Source organism: Saimiri boliviensis, chromosome 2, assembly GCF_048565385.1.
Source record: "Saimiri boliviensis isolate mSaiBol1 chromosome 2, mSaiBol1.pri, whole genome shotgun sequence".
In the NCBI taxonomy this organism is placed as follows: Eukaryota; Metazoa; Chordata; class Mammalia; order Primates; family Cebidae; genus Saimiri; species Saimiri boliviensis.
This window is the reverse complement of record NC_133450.1, coordinates 69,084,788-69,104,875: the sequence shown is the minus strand read 5'-3', so window position 1 is coordinate 69,104,875 and position 20,088 is coordinate 69,084,788. Positions and strand designations below refer to the sequence as shown.

Here is a 20,088-nt window from a genome sequence, read left to right as displayed (position 1 = left end):
AGAGAGAGAGAGAGAGAAAGGAGAGAGAGAGAGGAGGGATCTGATTTGGAACTCCCTAGATCCAGCCATGCCTGAAGTCCTTTCCACCCGTGGACCTCTCATTCATGAGATCCAATAAATATTCCTTTTTGCCTTAAAGCAATTCAAATTTGATGTCTGTCACCTGTAATCCAAAGAAAACTGATGAAAAATAAAATGTGGGGAAGAGAGAATGTGCTAGGTTTCGGAGTTGAATGGTCTTGGATTTGAATCTCAAGGGAGCTTCACTCAACTCCCGTGCATCTCAGTTTCCTATCTAAAGAGCAGGGATAATCATGGTATCCACTTCACAGAGTCATTGGGAAGATTTTGTGAGATAATCCAGAGGAAGCGCTTGGCTGATATTATTCCATGTCTGCCTCTCCTACCAGGCTAAGGCCCCTGGAAGTCATCCCCAGTTGGAGCTAAACACCTCTGTGTGTGTGTGGTGTGGTGTGTGTGTGTGTGTGTGTGTGTGTGTTTACAAGTATCTGTATCTTGGTGTCAATTAAGGGCACCTAAGACATCTCTGCCCACTGACACGGGGCACCTGCAGTGCTGCAACTCCAGCCAAATTTTGATATTTAAAATCAACTTCATAGAATTGAATGCAGAGCAAAGTTAATTAGCAGCACCACGGTGTTTACTCAGCTGTCCTGACAAAGCCTCCCATTGGTTCATGGCTGGTGGGAGAGGACTACCGAATGGTGAAGGCCACCGGCCCCTCTAACCATTAACCATCCAGGAAGCTGGAAAACAGAATTTAACAGGCAGCATCCCCCATAGGCTTACAGTACACATGCTGGGTCCAGGACAGGAGGACTGAGCCAGCAGAAACAGCCTGAGTCCACTGCAGACTGTGAGTAACACCCGAGAACCCTCTGTCCCTCCCGCGGCCCTGTCTCTGCCATCCTCCGATTGGCATCATGCTGCACAGGGCCTGTGCCCACGAAGGGACCCCAGACAGGTATGGCAGTGACCAGAGCAAAGCAAAGATTTCACTGCCTGTCATGGGGCAAGGCCACAGAGAAGCACAGAGCAAAGCCATGACTGCAGCTCGCTTGCTTGTTTGGTTTGTTGAGATGTTTTGGTTTTTTAAACAGTATATTGAACATTAGGGCAGCCAGCAGTGTTATGAGGCAATGTTGTGGAGGATTTTCCAGATCCCAGAGTCTGTGAGTCATCCACTGGGGTTCTGTGGGCTCCTACCATGCAGGGGACTGACACAGAGGGCTGTAGCTAAGAGCCATTCTCATCCACTGCCATGACTGATGCTCCTAAGCCCAGCCAGACGGCCACAAGAGCCACAGAGTCGGAGCCTGAGAGCTATACTGTATCTGGTCTAGCGGGCACCACTGATGAAGGATGCTGGCCAGGGCTGGGGGCCGGGGAGTGCTCAGCTGGCTCAGGGCAGAGGCACTCTTCAGAGTCACACAGACCTTTCTCCACCGCAGCTCCTCCCTCAGTGACCTGGGTCAGGGACAATGCACAGAGAACAGAACTGTCTGCACTGCACCACATAAGGTTTCAATACAGAAGGTCAAGAACTGTGCCTGGCTCATAGGGCTTTTGTGAAAACAGAACACAGTGAATATTTACTAAGTGAGTATCTTCAGAGATAAGGAACAAAGAGGGCATCCTTGACATGAAATGCCTGAATAAGATTGACACTCTGCATTTTTATATATGGCTGGGTACCCTTAAGATGTGTTTTACTCATCATTTTGCTTTCTGTAGAGACAGGCAGAATGGCATGGCACAAGCTCTGAAGTTAGACATCTGGGCTTAGAATTCCCACTCAAGGGGAGTTACTCTATCTCCCTGAATCTCAGTTTTCTCATCTATAAAATGGGCCCCAGGATGACCCATTAAGTGAGGTCACATAAACCAAGCACTGATAACAGCCATGCCTGGTATTCACGACAATATTGTGGGGTGAGTGGAGTTTCACCCTCATCTTAAAGAATTAACACAGGAGAAGATGAGGCATTCAATTTCCAGAGACAGCAGAAAAGGAATGGGGGCCCATCCTAGCATTGGTGTCATGCTGCCTGTGCCCAAGAGGGTGATCCCAGACAGGCATGGCAGTGACCAGAGCTCAGCAAAGTTTTCACTGCCTGTCATGGGGCAAGGCCATAGAGAAGCACAGATGTAAGGCTGCCTGGAGGTGGTGACCTGGGACCTGAGTCTCAAAGCACAAGATGGAGTGAGCCAGGTAAGGCAGGGAGGCAAGGAACCTACAGACTGGAGCCACATGGGCAGGGCTGAGGCAGGTGCATCCTTGTTCCCTGCTCCCAGCCCAGAGCTGGGCTCAGCAAACATGGGGAAATCGAAATGACCTGCCCTGGGAAACTGCATGAACTCTCTTGCAGTAAGTAACCTGTCCTGCAGTGACATGACCTGCCCTGACCTGCCCTACCCTACCCTGCCCCACAGTCAGATAAAAGGCTGGTGTGTACTGGAAGGAACCCCTGACCCCCAGTGTTGCTGTGGCTGAGAACTCAAAGGGCCAGATTTGAGGCTGGAGGCAGAACAGGGTCACAAAGACCCCCTGGGCTATGTTAGTGAGAATCAGCCTCTTTTAAAATCATTTATATTTAATTTTTGTCTTAAATTTTATTGTAAGAAAATATAATATCTAACATTTTAACTACAAGTGTACAGTTTAGTAGCATTAAAACTAATTCCATATTGTTGTGCCACCATCACCACCATCTATGTCCAGAACTTGTTCATCACTCCAAACTGAAACTGTACCCACTCAACAGGAATTCCTCAGTCTCCCCTTGCCACAGCTCCTGGTAACCACAATTTTACTTCTGTCCCTACATACAGAATTATATATATTTCTACTCTAGGTATAGAATTATATTATGTTTGCCCTATTGTGTCTGGCTTATTTCAAGGAACATAATGTCTTCCAGATTCATCCATGTTGTAGTGGATGTCAGAATTTCATTCCTTTTTAAAGTTGAATAGTATTCAATTGTATGTTTATACCATACTTTGTTTGTTCATTCATCCACTGATGGACATTGGGGTTGTTTTCATCTTCTGTGAATAAAGCTGCTGCGACTTCGATCTACAAATATCTTTTCAAGTTCCTTGACTATCTTCTTGGCAGTTCTTTGTGTATATAGTCGAAGCAAAATTTCTGGGTCAAATGATGATTCTGTTTAATTTTTAAGGAACTACCATATTGCTTTCTACATATTGTAAAACTTTATATTCTTACCAGCAATGCATAAGGATTCCAATTTTCCCACATTCATGCCAACACTTAAAAAAAAAATTTTTTTTTTTGAAATGGAGTCTCGCTCTGTTGCCTAGGCTGGTCTCAAGTATTCCTCTCACCTCAACCTTCAGAGTAGCTGGGATTACAGGCAGGCGCCACCAGGCCTGGTGGGCCAACTTACTGTTTTCTGTTTTGTTTGTCTTTTTATAGTAGCCATCCTAATGGATTTGAAGTGGTACCTTATCACGGTTTTGATACTCCTAATGATTAGTGTTGCTGAGCATCTTTTCACGTGCTTGTCGGCCATTTGTATGTTGTATCTGAAGAAATGTCTACTCAAGTCCTTTGTCCATTTCTAATTGGGTTTATATGTTTGTTGTTGTTGTTCTTGGGTTTTAGGAGTTCTTTATATATCCTGGATATCAATTCCTTATCAGATATGCGATTTGCAAATGTTTTCCCATTCTATGAGTCGCAGTTTTACTTTATTGATAGCATGCTTTGATGAACAAAGTTTTCAATTTTGGTGAAATGCAATTTGTCTATTTTTTCTTTTGTTGCTCATGGCTTTGGTGTAATATTCAAGAAATCATTGCCAAAGCCAACATTATGAAGTTTTTCCCCCACGTTTTTTTCTAGGATTTTTATAGTTTTAACTCATGTTTTGGTTATTGATCTATTTTGAGTTAATTTTTGTATATGGTGATAGGTAACGGTCCAATTTCATTCTTTTGCATGTAAATGCCCAATTTTTCAGCACCACTTGTTGGGAAGACTGTCTTTTCCTCATCCAATGATCCGGCACCTTTGTCAAAAATCATTTTACCATATATGCAAGGCTGATTTCTGGGCTCTGTATTCTATTCCATTGGTCTATTTGTCCGTCTTTATGCTGGTACCACACTGTTTTGATTATTACAGTTTTATAGTAAATTTTGAAATCAGAAAGTGTAAGACTTGCAGCTTTGTTCTTTTTCAGCAACGTTTGGCTATTCAGGGTCCCTTGAGATTTTTACATAAATTTTAGGATGATTTTTTTCTATTTCTGGAAAATATGTAATTGGAATTTTGATGGGAGTTACATTGAATCTACAGACTTCTTTGGATAGTATTACCATCTTAGCAATTTCTTCCAATACATAAATGCAGGATGTCTTTCCATTTATTTATGTCCTCTTTAATTGCTTTCAGCACTGTTTTGTACTTTCCCATGTTTAAGTCTCTTAACTCCCTGCTTAATGTCTATTTTATTCTTTTTCATACTATTGTAAATGAAATTGTTTTCTTAGTTTCCTTTTCAAATTGTTTTATTAGTGTTGGGAAATGCAACTGATTTTAGTGTTTTGATTTTGTAGATCTTGCAACTTTGCTAAATGTGTTGATTAGTTCTAACAGGATTTTTTTTGTAGAATTTTTATGGTTTTGTACATATAAGACCATGTTAGCTGTGAACACAGATAATTTTACTTCTTCCTTTCAAATTTGGATGCCTTTTTATTTCCTTGTCCAATTGTTCTGGCTAGAACTTCCAGTGCTGTATTTGGTAAAAGCAGTGAAAGCAAGCATCCTTGTTTTGTTCCTGATCTTCAGGGAAATGCTTTTAGTCTTTCACTGTTGAGTATAATAGGTTTTTAAAAATATATAGTCTTTATTATGTTGAGGTGGTTTTCTTCTATGCCTATTTGTAGGACTTTCTACTTAGTCCAGCTAAAATCAGGGTCCTTGTTGCATGGCCACAAAGGATTAGGTTCACAGACACTTTGAAGGGTGAGAAAAATTGAATTTATTGGGCAAAAGGGAAAACAACTCAGCAAAGCGAGAGAGGGTACCATGAACAGGCCTGAGTCTCACCAATTGAATGGATCAGAGGAGAAAAGGCAAAGCTCTTCTCCCTCAAAGGGCACAAGCTTCCCACATCTCCACCCCATTTGCCCAGTGTGCAGGCAGGTTGAATGTTCTCCAGGCACTTCTTTACACTTGACTGTCTCAATCTGTTGTGTGTTTTTATCATGAAAGGGTGTGTGGAATTATGTCAAATTCAACTTTTTTTCTGTACCAGTTGAGATGATCATGTGATTTTCTTTTCCTTTATTTTGTTAGTATGGTGTATTACACTGATCAATTTTCGTATGTTGAAACATATTTGCATTACAGAAATAAATCCAAATTGGGCATGGTGTATAATCCTATTATAGGCTCTTGAAATTAATTTGATCTATTATATTAGTGAGGGTTTTCCAGAGAAACAGAATCTATATGTCGAAATATATATAAGAGGAGACATTATGGGAATTGGCTTATGTAATTACAGAAGCCGAGAAGTCCCACAACCTGCCATCAGCAAACTGGAGACCCAAGAAAGCCAGCCATGTAATTCAGTCTGAGTCTGAAGGCCTGACAACCGCAGGAGCCAATGATTCAGCTCCATCCTAGGAAAAGGGGCCTAATAAGGCTGCTGGTTTAAGTCCCACAGAGTAAAGGTCCAAGAACCAGGAGCCCCAGTGTTCAGGGGCAGGTAAACATGGATGTCCAACTCAGGGACAGAAGAGAGAATTTGCCCTTCTCCTACCTTTTTGTTTCATCCAGCCTTTAATGGATTAAAAATGCCCACCCATATTGATAAAGGTGACTGTCTTTACTCAATCTACTGATTCATATGCCAATTTCTTCCAGAAGTACTGCCACAGCCCTCTTTTATATAGGCACTAATTCCTTTCCTGAGGATAGAGCCCCCATGAATCGTTTTCCACATATGAATTTGTGGAGACACAAACATTCACACTTTAGCAGCTGGTAAAACATTATTTCTGGGTGTATCTGAGACAAAATAAATTGAGGAAAAATGGACACAATTGAAGGGTGAAATGATTCTACAGCAATTTGGAGACTTCAATACCTCATTCTCAATGATGAATAGGACAACCAGATATAAAATAAGTAAGAAAATAGAGAACTTGAACAACTCAGTAAAAGCTAGGTGTATCAGACACATACAGAACACTCTATAACAACAGAACACACATTCTTCTCTCATGCACATGGGACATTCTCCAAGACAGACCCTATGTTAGGCCACGGATCAAGGGTCAATAGATTTAAAAAGACAGATTATCATACTAAGTATCTTCTTCAATCACAATGAGATGAAGTTCAAAATCAGTAACAGGAGGAAAACCAGAAAGTTTACAAATTGTGGAAAAGACACACTCTTTATCAATCAGTGGATCAAAAAAGATGCCACCAAAGAAATTAGAAAATAAAGACAAAATGAAAATGGAAACACAACATACCAAAATTTATGGAATGAGTGAAAGCAGTGGGATGAAAGAAATGTATAGCTATAAACACATTAAAAACATGATCTCAAATAAAAAATGGCACATATTCAAATTCAGGTGTGAACTTCAGGATGTTCATGTAATCCCCACAGTAACCAAAAGGGATGAGAACAGAATTATTGAAGTGTTGCAGTACAAAAAAGCATTTCAGTACAAAATCAGTACAAAAACTAAAAACAAAAAAAAAAGACAATAACATGGGAAATGAGAGACCAAAAATGTTTTATCTTCTTGCTGTACTGAAAACTTGATTAATATATCCTTGCCTCCTTTTCTTTTGTCTTTTGTCACCTTTTTTTATTCAAAATCTATTTTGTCTAATATCAGTGTAGCCGCCGCTCCCTTCCTGTGGTTGCATTTGCATGGGGTAACTTTTCCATCCTTTCATTTTCCATCTATTTGCATCTTTGGATCTAAAATGAGTCTCTTGTAGACAGCACGTACTTGGATCATGTTGTAGAAGGCTAATGCATAAAAACAACCTTAGTCTTTGTTTATAATTTAGGGACTAGAAAAAGAACAAACTCAACTGAAAAACAGCAGAAGGAAGGAAATAATAAAGATTAGAGCAGAGATAAATAAAATCAAGAATTGAAAAACAATAGAGAAGATAAACTAAGCCAAAATGTAATATGTATATTCATAATACATTTAGTCCATAATATATTTGATATAACCAGCTTCACTTCAATAGCATACCAAAGCTGTGCATCCCTATAGCTCTGTTCCCACCTGCTTCCAGTTACTGATGTCACAAATTATCTCTATGCATCATGTGCCCCAAAATGTAACTTATAATTACCCATGCATTTACCTTTACTAGAAGTCTTTTATTTCTTCATTCAGCTTAAAGTTACTCTCCAGTGTCCTTTCATTTCAATCTGAAATAAAATGCCTCTCACTTCTTGCAAGGCAGGTATTGTGGAAAAAAGCTTTCTCAGGTTTTGTTTTTCTGAGAATGCTTTAATTTTTTTTGTTTTTCTTTCAGCACTTTAAACACACATGTTGGGTGGGTTTTAACCTTTCTGAGCACCAGGTTAATAAAACTTATTTTAGGAGTGTTTAGGTGATGGTTAGATGACCGAATATAGCCAGACCACCTAGATCAGTGGTGGGTACCTGGTAGGCACTGGAAAAATCATAACGCGTATCATTCATATCTTCAAATGAGGAAACTGAAGTCCAGTGCCCTCTGTGATGTGCTCCAGATCACACAGCCAGTGTGGAGAAAGGAACAGGGGCTTGAATGGGGGCTTTTGTATGCCTCCTGTTACACTATGCCCCATTGACTCAGAGGCTGCCACATCATCTAACAAGCTTTTCTGATTTGGCAGGGCCTGGCTATACTGGACAATGCCACTCCTCCTGTACACCTGTCTTCTCTGGCTGCTCTCCAGTGGCCTCTGGACCGTCCAGGCCATGGATCCTAACGCTGCTTATATGAACACAAGTAGACATCACCGGGTTCTGGCTTCAGTCAACGCTGACTTTGCCTTCAGCCTGTATAAGCACCTAGTGGCCTTGAGTCCCAAGAAGAACGTTTTCATCTCCCCTGTGAGCATCTCTATGGCATTAGCTATGCTGTCCCTGGGCACCTGTGGCCACACACGGGCCCAACTTCTCCACGGCCTGGGGTTCAACCTCACTGAGAAGTCTGAGGCTGAGATCCACCAGAGTTTCCAGCACCTCCACCAACTCCTTGCAGAGTCAGACAGCAGCTTAGAAATGACCTTGGGCAATGCCTTGTTTCTTGATGGCAGCCTGGAGTTGCTGGAGTCATTCTCAGCAGACATCAAGCACTACTATGAGTCTGAGGTCTTGACTTTGAATTTCCAGGACTGGGCTACAACAGCCAGCAGACAGATCAATGGCTATGTCAAGAGTAAGACACAGGGGAAAATTGATGACTTGTTCTCAGGGCTGAATAGCCCAGCCGTCCTCATCCTGATCAACTATATCTTCTTCAAAGGTACTCCCTCCCATCCCAGTCTGAAAGCCCATCTGCTCTGGCCAGGAATAATAACAGCCATTAAAATCCAGGGCACACTCTTGGGCAAAGTCTTTGATTCTATAAAGCACATACACATCTGGGAACTTCCATCTTCACCACAATCCTGTTAGATAGGCGGAATTATATTATTTTATAAAAGATCAAAATGACACCCAGAAGGGTTGAGCAATGGGCCCACATTCTGGCAGGTTGGTTTGAGGCCCATGTAACCACCAACAGTCTGGCTGCTTCATGCTCCACAAATGCTGACTGTCAAGCACTGGGCCAGGGGCTGGAAAAATGGTCTAGAACCAGACAGAACCCCACCCACCCCCTCAGGAACTCCTAGATGCCCCCAAAACCATCCTGCACACACTGCTGTGACCAGGTCCTGCTTCAGTTTTTCAACCTTCCTGTTCACAAAAATCTGGAAGCTCTAGGGGAAAATGCACTTCCAGGCATTTTCCAGCTTCTAGAAGCCACATGGCTTGTGGGCCACTCTTATTTTCAAAGCCAGTAATTGCATCATTCCCACCTCTGCATCCGTCGTCACATCTCTGTCTCTGATTCTGGCTTTCCTGCCTTCCTCTTTGACTTACAAGAACCCTCAGGATTACAGTGGATAATGGCCCATTTGGGTGATCCAGGATAACCTGCCCATCTCAAGGTCAGCCAATCACCAACTGTGATTCCCTCTACAACTTTAATTCCCCTTGGACATGTAAGCTAACATATTCACAAGTTCTGGGGATTAGAATGTGAACATTTTGGAGGGCTATTATTCTGCCTACCACAAAGCCCAGGCCTCTTCTGCCTCATGAACCTGCTTGCAACTTAACTGACTGCCTTCCCTCACTTCAAATCTTAGCTCAAAAGTCACCTCCTCTGTGAAGCCTCCCCAGATTCACCCAGGAAAACCTTTGTCCTCATATGCATGCTTTACAGTTTTCCCATGCCTTGTTTTGGCAGTCCTCTTGCCATCACATGTTGTTTAGCACCCAAGTGGTCAGTTAAGCAATCATATTCAAAGGAATGCAGGTAAAACAGTCAAAATAAGCAAACTATGCCAGTATCAGTATAGAACATGTGTCTCTCGACATCATCGGATCAGCGGAGGTGTGATTCCCCAGCCAGGACTCCACACGCCCCTTTCCCTTCTTCCCCAGCTCTCTCCCATGGCTTCCCATCAGACTGTGCCCACCTCTCCTCCCGTCCCACACCTCCTTACTGACTGGACTGACTTAGCCTCTCCGCGAGTCCTTCTTCTCCACCTGCCTCTGGGTCTTTCCCGCTCTCCAGCACAAGGCCGGAACTCCTGGGAGAGGCTGCCCACCTTGCAGGATGGGAAGGCTGAGAGGCTGACCAGACAAAGGCAGCCTTCTCTACACCTGACTGTGGGAGGGCCAGGGAGGCTGGGAACATTTGCCCAAAACCTCTTCTGTGTACTCCCACGAATTCCATAGACGATCTCCCTGAGGAGACTGTGCATTCTTTCTGTGCAGGGCATCTCTATCTCTTTGGGAGATCCCGTGCCTTTGCAAAGTGCTCAGTGCATGGAAGGAGTTCAGCGGTAGTTGCACAGAGGTTCAGGCAAAATAACCTGGGGGAAATGCACAGTAAACCCAGGTGCAGGGAGGGCTCGCTCTCCTGAGCCTGAGAGAGGCCCGAGCACATGTGGGCATCTGGTGGAAGAGGTGCTGGCCTGGCTTCATTCTGCACGAGGTTTCTGTGTCCTCAGGACCACAGAGGGGCTAAGTGGATAGGAGACCGCAGCTTTTGGTTGCAAAATCAGAGAAACTTTGAAGACTTTAATACAGGACCAGACATTGATGGGGATAAAATGCTTCATTGTACACAAATTTTCTATAATACAGCAAAACAAATCTGTAGGTTTTTTGGTTAAAATCACTTGGAAAATACTCTGAAGTATTTCTAGCAAGCCAGGATAATAAATAGAAATCAAGAGTCGCATAGCTATTATCACTAAATGTAGGACACGTAAAATGGCCCTGATGTGTTATTTATTTATTGGACTATCTTGACAGTTCTTTTTAAAGAACATTAAAAATATTGTTCAAAGATTTTCCGGAGGAGCCATCCTTGCTCTCTCCGATTTTTCCCCATAAATTCTTTCTCTGCCACCAATTCTCCTAGGACGTTTTAGAAATACATCCCTTAAAGTAGAGGCTGACCCCCATTTTGTATTTTGTTTTGTGTCAAACTGTATATATCATGCTTGCTTCTCGAAAAGAAATACTTCATAAAAAGCAAGCAGGAAAATGTTAAGGATTCATCCATTCATTCACTCATTCATTCACTGCTGACTCACATCCTCAGCCGACTTTGCCTGAGTGGTCAGACTTGTGGATTCATTTTGCTGTATCATAGAAAGCTTAACAATGAAAAATAGTTTACCCTCTTTTTTGGGGGGGTGGTTTAAGTTATCCACACAATACAACCTCTAGTTCTGAGGATTTTGGACTTCCTTTGGAGGATGATTTGAGAACCCTCAAGTGATCTCATTTGAGACAGATGGACAGTGAGTTTTCTACCATCGGTCAGTGTCTGCAGACACCAAGGTTAGTGAGGTCATTCCCAATGGACCAGCATAGCTCTGGGGTCTCTAGACTCCACAGCCATGGCTGATTTCCCTACGTCATCAGCCTCCCCCTATTGTCTCCATCAGCGGCTATTACAGGAGGTTTGTGGTTGGCTCAGAACCAAGGATTTTGGTCAAGAAATCCACAGATCCCACGGGCAGTAGGATGGAGAAGAGGCTACCTGCAGTGATGTTCTGGCCACCTCTAGGCAGCCTCAGCTGGGGAATAGTTGCCTCACAAGGGCTTCAGGACTTGTGGTCAATGGCAGCCAAGACACCCAGGACCTGCTAGACTCAGGGGCCTCAGTCATGAGTTTAAGACTGGGGAGCCTTCACCTAGAGCAAAGAGGCCCTGTGACACCCAGCCCAGGTAAGTTTCCTGCAGGTGGACTCAGTTGTCTGGAATAAGTTCAGAAGGACAGAAGAGGTCCCACAGGTGGCAGACAATCAGGCAGGCTTTAGCTCAGTCTGAGAAGCAATTTTCTTCCCATCAGAGATGACCAGGATTGCCAAGTCCCATCTGTGAAGGTAGTGAGTTCCCCATCTCAAGGCAACAAACAAGCTGGATGACGGCACCCTGGAACATAGTAGAGGAGACCTGAGGGCCTGTTGGGAGTGGGAATCTGTGATCCTGAAGGAGTCTTTTTACGCTGACTCTGCATTTAGACAGTGTGGTCTAGAATGAAGGACCACTCAAAGGGTCAGGAGCCTCGGCTGGGCCGGCCAGGCTGGCAAGGGTGGAGATGGCCCCCTCGTTGCCCACCAGGGACTGTGAGTTTGAGGCCTGAGGCCCAGCCCCACTTCCAGAGCCCTCACAGCTGAGACTCACTCTAGGCAGGGGGAGCCAAGGTACAATCTAGGTTAAGTAAATCTTACCATCAAATGCAAGGACCAGCACCCTCTTGGCCTCTCCCCACTTCCTTGTTTAGAAGCCAGTCTCAGAAACAGAGCTCACCCTCAACCCATTCCAACAAGTAGAGGATGGAACAGGCTTTACATTTCTTATCTTACCTAAAAACCCTTGAGACTCAAGTGGGGACATTCCAGGCATGCAGAAGGCCACTGTGTCACTTGGATAGCAGGCCCGTGAGGTCACCTGGAACTGTGTTTTCCTCTCTGCCCTGCAAACCTGTCTCCTCTTCCTAGGCACATGGAAACAGCCCTTTGACCTGGCAAGCACCAGGGAGGAGAACTTCTATGTGGACGAGACAACTGTGGTGAAAGTGCCCATGATGTTCCAGTCAGGCACCATCCGTTACCTTCATGACTCGGAGCTCCCCTGCCAGCTGGTGCAACTGAACTATGCGGGCAATGGGACTGTCTTCTTCATCCTTCCAGAAAAGGGGAAGATGAACATAGTCATCACTGCGCTGAGCCGGAACACAATTGACAGGTGGTCTGCAGGCCTGACCAGAAGGTAAGCCCTCCAGCCATCGTGTTGATTTCTGCAATGTATGTGTCTCCGGAAAGTGGGGCAGGTGAAAAGGGGTGCATCTTTTCTTCCCTGGACTCACCCTCCAGGGCTCATTGTTTTCCTGTCTGCTGGACCCCCAAAGGCTATAACATTCTCTGATCTAGAGTTCACACTTACTTATTGATTTGTCCATCAACATTGAAATACTTCACAAAATGAGGTCCCCTTTCCCTGTGAGATTCATCCACAACATCTGCATTGTCATATTTTTGCAGCATTTTCTTAAAGTAAGTTCACCAACCACCCAGCTACCCACTTATCCATTTTGTTATCTTGCTTACCTGAAACCACGCCCTGCTGAAGATTCCTGGGAGACTCCATAGAAATATAGTGAAAATGACCTCTGTATTCATCATGGAGCCAATGCAAAACCTATGAATGGTTCTTAAGTCACTCAGGGCATCTAACTCTTCAATCAATCAGTCAATCAGTAAACAACTAAAAAAGCAAGGCTAAAAGTAGGTAATAAGCACGTAAGCAGAAAGAAATCAAGGGCTGCATATCCTGAAGAGCCAGTAGTCAGGAGGAGAAACTGCCAATGGATCCTCTCTATCTCTGACCTCAGGCCCAAGCAAGAGACAGTGCAGGGTTGACACTCAGGCAAGGTCAGCTGAGGATGTAAGTCAGCAATGAATGAATGAGTGAATGAATGGATGGATGAATGGGTGAGTGAATGAATGGATGGATGAATGGGTGAGTGAATAAATGGATGGATGAATGAGCTAGAGAATAAATGGATGAATAAGTGAGTGCGTGAGTGAGTACATAGAATGGTGAGTGAGTGAATGGATGGGTGAATGAGTGAATAGAGAATGAGTAAATGAATGGATGAATGAATAAGTAAATGAATGAGTGAGTGGATGGATGGATGGATGAATCCCCTATAAACACAAAGCTTTTCCCCCCAAGTACTCCTGAGCTGGAGAGCAATTGAAATTATTGTCATGCGTGTGCCCGGCCCTGCTCCTCACCATGGAGGAAAGAGGTGTTCTTTAGAACATGGTCCTCACTCTCACGGAGATTCAAGTTCTGTCTGTGCAGGAGAGTCAGAGAATGCCATCATGGAACCTGGTGGCAGGTGGGCTGATGCAGACTCAAAAGCAGAGGGAATGCTGAGGAGGGAGTGGGCGTGGAGATCTAGAGTAGCTCAGGAAAGTGGTGGATCAGGCAGCATTTCATTCCCTCATTCAATCATTCATTCATTCAGTGTACATAAATGGAAGCGCCTGCTATGTACCATGCACTGGCTAAGCACACAAACACAATGGTGAACAGGACAAAAGAGAGCCCTTAAAGACATGCACTCTAGAGCAGAAAACAGATTCTGGTGGAATTAACAGTGGCACAATGATGTGAGTTCTGAGAGAGACAGAGAGAGAAGTGTAACGTGTCACTGACTGGGAGGTGGGAATGCCTGGCTCTGCCCGGAGAAGGGGGAAGGACTGCAGAGCAGGTTGTCTTTCCTTGAAACTGCCTTGAGGCTGAGTGGACGTTCAGCCAGTAGGAAGTGGCCTTGAGACCTGGCATGAAGAGGGGCATGGCACCAACCAAGTCAGGGACCATGCCCAGAGTGCCAATAATGCAGGGCCAGCAATAATGAAGGGGACAAATTTGGCTTGGAGACAAATTTTCTGGTCTCAAAGAGAAATTTGACAAATTTTGTGGTCTAAGAATTCTGCAGTAGAAAATCTAGAAGGAAGCTCCTCTACTTTATTAATATGTAGGTTGTGTGGTTTATGGTTTCAGATTGTTTTCGTTTTGAATGATACCCTCAGAGAGCTGTTTGGTGCTGGGTGCTTCTAGAGAAGTTCATCCAGTTCTGTGAATGCACAGGAAGTGCCTGAGAGGATTTGACTCCTCTCCTGTAGGGACGTCATGTGGTCAGCTCTGTGCTTCTGAGTAATCCCTATAGCTATTTGGAGGACACAGTGCTTAAACCATCCATACCTACTCTTGAATGTGCATGTGTGTGTTTGTAGTATGCGTGGGTGTAAACCTGTGTCTGGGTGATGCTAAGGATCCATTTGCCATCTCTTCCTCCTTTCTACCCACCAAAGGAAACCTGTAATTTAGATGTAATTCCACAAAGGGGTGATAACGCACCATGATGCAAACAATGCATTCCAGATCAGACTCCACCTAAAATCATGGGAATGACTTTCTTTACACCAAAAATAATCTCTTCATGAAAATACTTCAGTGTGAGCAGCATTAATCAATAATACATAGTTTAAAGCCCTGTTGTCTTGCTCTCTGATAGCTGTCAACAACACAGCAGGTGGCAGGTAGCAAAACCAGTCCTGGCCTTTCAGTTCTGTTGCCTTCCAGTTGTGTGACTTTGAGGGAATTCCTCAGCCTCTCTAAGAGTTGGTTTCTCAACCTGGAAATTGAAGATGTTGATTCCGACTTCATAGGGGTGAGTGTGTGTGTGTGTGTGTGTGTGTGTGTGTGTGTGTGTGAGAGAGAGAGAGAGAGAGAGAGAGAGAAAGAGAGAGAGAGAGAGAGAGAGAGAGAGAGAGAAGACAAAAAAGTAAAGAAACAGACCAGGTGTTTGGGATAAGTTGATCTCCATTCCCTTCTTTCCATTACTATTTCCACATCTAGAGAAGGTACACACCACTCACCTCTGGTTCTTCTTCCTTTAGAAAAGTTTGGCTTCCACTTCATACAGGATGGTTGCTGGTCTCCAGGCCTCACCCAGGGCTGCTTTTGCTCACTGAGGACAGGGTCTCGTGCCTTCCCTGTCACCTGCCCAGAGAGCCTGTGCGAGTTCCCTGATACTCCTCAGTTTCAGTGTTTCGGGCATCTGCTCTCCCTCTGGGGAGAATGCACAGGAAGAATTTTAAAATAACACTAATGTCTTGACATGTTAAAAAGTGCACATGCCTGTGCTGCCCCTAGTGTGACCCCACCTGTCTTTCTAGAAACCCCACCTGCTTCATCCGATAGAAACTGCCAGCTGAATCATCAGATTCTTGCAGAATCACAAAGCTTTAGCACTCACAGGCCCTGGGAGAGCCTGTGTTCAACCACCTTTGTGTGTGGGTGAGGACATTAGCAAAGAGAGGGGCTGGACTTGGCTAAGACCACACAGCATTAGTGGCACGGCTGGAGCCAGGGACCACTGCTCCCAGCTGGGTGCTCCCTCCAGTCCTCTGCTTCTAGCAGGGGTTCTCCTGGGACCAAAAAGACTTCTTCGTAGACCAGTGTCTTAAATGCTCCATGGTCCAGTTGTATCCCAGATGGAATCAGCTCAAAGGAATTGCAGAGAAGAAAACGTACAATTCAGAGGCCCAGTGGAGAAGCTGCCTGTGTCATGGAGGCAGAGACAAACCCTGCTTCCTGCTCTGTCCCTTCTCCTACCCCCAAAGAGCAACTCAGGCTGGGAGGCAGGAGCTGGAGGGAGCACATGAGGAAATAAGACTCTGGCCAAGAGAAGAGGAGCTGCTCTCTCCTCTGCCAGGCCCAGCCCTGGAATGTCTAACTCTGTCTGCTTACCCCGAGCAGCCAGGTGGACCTGTACATTCCGAAGGTCACCATCTCTGGAGCCTATGATTTTGGAGGTGTGCTGGAGGACATGGGCATTGCAGACTTGTTCACCAACCACGCAAATTTCTCACGCATCACCCAGGATGCCCAGCTGAAGTTATCAAAGGTAAATATCTTGAGAACCCACCTTTTTTCCCTCCAAAATTTACAATATAAATATAATACTAGGAAGTGGCACTGAGCTCATTCATGAGTGAGCCTCTAGGTCCCTGGCTGAGAACCCCAGATAAGTCCAAGCCCCTCATCTCACCATGAGGTAAATGGAGGCTCAGCAAGAAAACACAACACCCCTGGGATCACACAGGAAGCTAGTGACAAAGGAGGGCCATAGCCCAGGCACCTACCCATCCTGCCAGACCACACAGAGGGGGCACTGTGGAACTGATTGGTCATGGCAGAACTGTGACTGGCCCCTGGAAAAAGAAACAAGTGGTAAATGTCTAACTGGGGTCACATCGAGCCTTCTACCCAATTATATCCATTCAATTACATAAATCCTTCTGCTCTATGTTTTGTTATTCATGCATTTGGAAAATTTTTACTGAACACCTAGTACATGCCCCAAACTGTGTAGCCTCTGGGTGTGCCCCTATTACTCAGATATGTGGCCATTAATCTCAAGACACAAGGGCTTTGTGGCCACCGTGGTACCTGGCACACAATATGTGCTCAGTAAAATGCATGCTGCATGAGTGGATTGACTCAACAGAGCTGCCTCCTTAGAAGGAGGGTATTATCCCAATTTCTAAGACGAGGAACCTCCTGTTCAGGGAGGGTATACAGCTTCCCCACAGTCACAGAGCTAGTAAATTACAGTTTGATGTTTGATCTCAGGCCTTTAGACTCAAAACTTCATTATGTCATATGCTCAAAACACACTGCAGGGGTTCCAATCCCAGCTCAGCTTCTTCCTAGCCATGGGTGCCCACTCACAGAACCACTAGAGCCTCAGTGTACTTGCTGTAAAGAGTCGCTGGGAGTTCCACCCCTTAGGGTGTAGGGAGCTCACCAATATCACCTGTTACTTAATTAGCCAGGTTATGAGCCACCAAAGTCTTTTGATACAAGCTAGGCAGACATTTTGCTGATTTCAGAACTCCTAATTTTGATCACAACAAGGACATATCAACAGTCAAAGATTTACATTTTTAGATTCTGCTTCAGCTTTCCCAAACAGAATAGGCATAGGCACTTTGCATAACTGGAAACCTAGTATTTACCCAGCTGAGTGGAAATGGAGCAAGATCTCCTTCCAGTACCCCAGGATGGTAAGAAGCACCCAACATGGACAGTGAAGCCCAGTTCAACCCCTTAGACCTCTAATCTCCATGTGATGGGCCCAACCTGCCTTTTTACAGGAGTGTAGGTGCAGCCCAGGATCTGGAGGTGGACACACTTGGGCCGTGTCATTTTGGGGCTGCCACTTGGATAAGGACCCAGCAAGTGACCTTCTCTGAGCCTAGCTTCACCTTCCTAAAGCCAAGGACATTACCAGCAATGAGGCAGGAAAGTGAGAACACATAGCCAGTGCTCACCGCCCATCTTCATTCTGTACCTACCAGGTGTTCCATAAGGCTGTGCTGCAACTCAGTGAGGAGGGTGTGAACACAACTGGCTCCACTGGGGTCACCCTAAACCCGATGTCCAAGCCTATCATCATGCGTTTCAACCAGCCCTTCCTCATCATGGTCTTCGACCACTTCACCTGGAGCAGCCTCTTCCTGGGCAGAGTTGTGAACCCAGCATAAGAGACCACCCACCTGGAGCCACAGCACTATCTGACTTTGGGCACCAGGGGCCCTACGGAAATGTTTTGGAGAGCAGTAAGTAAGTTTCCCCCAATCTGCTCGAAGTTCTCCTCCTTCCAACCAGACTTGTATCTGCCTTTAGGCATCCTGTAATAAATATCATTGCAACGCTGATGACCAGTGTGATTGAAGGGAAGGGCAGGGGGATTCTGGAGATTACTGTGATAAAGTAGTGTTTGCAAATCCCCAGGCCTGACATCTTCATCCGTGCTGGCTGCCACAGACAGGGTGGCTTGTGAACAACAGAAATGTATTTCTCACAGTTCTGGAGGCTGGAAGACTGAGATCAGAAGCCAGCCTGGTCAGGTTTTGGGGAAGGTAGTTTCCTGGTTCAGAGGTGGCAACTTCTGGCTGTGTCCTCGCATGGCGGAAAGAGCAGAGAAAGCTTTCTGGGGCTTCTTTTATAAAGGTCCTAATCCCACTCATGAGAGTTTTACACATGACGTAATCACATCCCAGAAGCCCCAACTCTAATACCATCACCTTCGGGCTTTGGTTTTAATGTATCAATTTGGGAAGACACAAACATTCAGGCCATAACACCTGGTACTGCCACAGGAGGATCAACTTTTCTGGCCAACAAACCCTCCCCCTTCCCTCATAAAATAAAAATTTCAGCTGGATTAAATCTAAAGTTTATATGAGCAATGAATGATTCACAATGTGGGCAGCCTCCTGAGCTGTGAGACTCCAGCGTAGCTACATGGTAGAAGAAGATTTATGGACAGAAAAAGGAAAGTGATGTACAGAAAACAGAAGTGAGGAAAAGAAACAGCTGGATTGGTTACAGGTTGGCGTTTGTCAGCCGAACTCAGTGACTGGCACAAGTGTAGGCTATGATCTGTTCATCCTTCCACTTGTTACAGTTCATGATGTACAGAAAAACCTTCAGGCCGAATTTAAAATATGTAAGGAGGCAGCATTAGGGTAAACTTGATTTAACATCCCTGACAAGTGCAGATGAATGTAGCATCTTTGCTTTGTTATGGGTCTTAAGGGTCAGGGAAGTGCAGGGAGGTACGTGGGAAAGAGACAGAATCCCTGACAGGCTCATGAGAAGTAAGAGACTGAAGGTCTGTGTTGTTCATTTTAAGGTTTTCTGGGGAAGGGGGGTTTGCACATTTCTGGGCTCCCACCAGAGTGGCTGACACTGGAAGCCTGTTGTACGTGAACAGTGGAGTCTTACTTCAGAAAGACAGGAAGAGACTTAGCAAATGTGTGTGATATGGTTTGGCTCTGTGTCCCCACCCAAATCTCATCTCAAATTGTAATCCTCACATGTTGAGACAGTAACCTGTAATCCCCACCTGTAGAGGGATGGAGGTGATTGAATCATGGGGGTGGTTTCCCTGTGCTGTTCTTATGATACTGAGTGAGTTCTCATGAGATCTGATGGTTTTATAAGTGTCATGTCCTCCCATATACACTATCTCTCTGGCCTGCTGCCATGTAAAATGTGCCTGCTTCTTCTTCCACCATGATTGTAAGTTTCCTGAGGCCTCCCCAGCCATGCAGAACCATGAGTCAATTAAACCTCCTTTGTTTATAAATTACTCAGTCTTAGGGAGCATCTTTATGGCAGTGTGAAAACAGATAAACACAGAATCAGTTCCCATATTCAGTGGTTATCCTTTCTTACTGCAAAGGCAACATGCACTGAAGCAAAACCGCAGGCAGAGGCTGGGGTTGGGCCATCTTGAGGCAGTTGCCCTCGTACTAAGCTAATATGATCCTACCCCCCACAGTACCAGGAATACTGTTTCTGTTTGGTGAGTGATTGAATTTGTCTTATTGATTTTTTTTTTTAGTATGCTTTTCACATTGTTCATTTTCATAAGCTAATCAATACAGTTTTTAACTTTTATTTTTTAAACCAAAAGTGGCATTTCAGGCCAGGCCCAGTGGCCATACCTATAATACTAGCACTTTGAGAGGCCCAAGCAGGTGGATCACTTAAGGTCAGGAGTTTAAGACCAGCCTGGCCAACATGGTGAAACTCCATCTCTACTAAAAATACAAAAATTAGCCAGGGGTGGTGGCATGCACCTGTAGTCCGAGCTACTCAGGAGGCTGAGGC

General features: G+C 44.7%; 1 protein-coding gene across 1 annotated transcript; it reads left to right on the top strand.

Annotated features, from left to right (window-relative positions):
• Positions 1–769: 769 nt before the first annotated feature.
• SERPINA6 (serpin family A member 6) lies at positions 770–18,123 on the top strand. The gene is made up of 5 exons (XM_003928818.2): positions 770–877; positions 7,926–8,560; positions 12,327–12,597; positions 16,162–16,309; positions 17,766–18,123. The coding sequence occupies exons 2-5, from the start codon at positions 7,945–7,947 to the stop codon at positions 17,949–17,951; spliced, it is 1,221 nt and encodes a 406-aa protein (XP_003928867.1). The 5' UTR covers positions 770–877; positions 7,926–7,944; the 3' UTR covers positions 17,952–18,123.
• Positions 18,124–20,088: the final 1,965 nt, after the last annotated feature.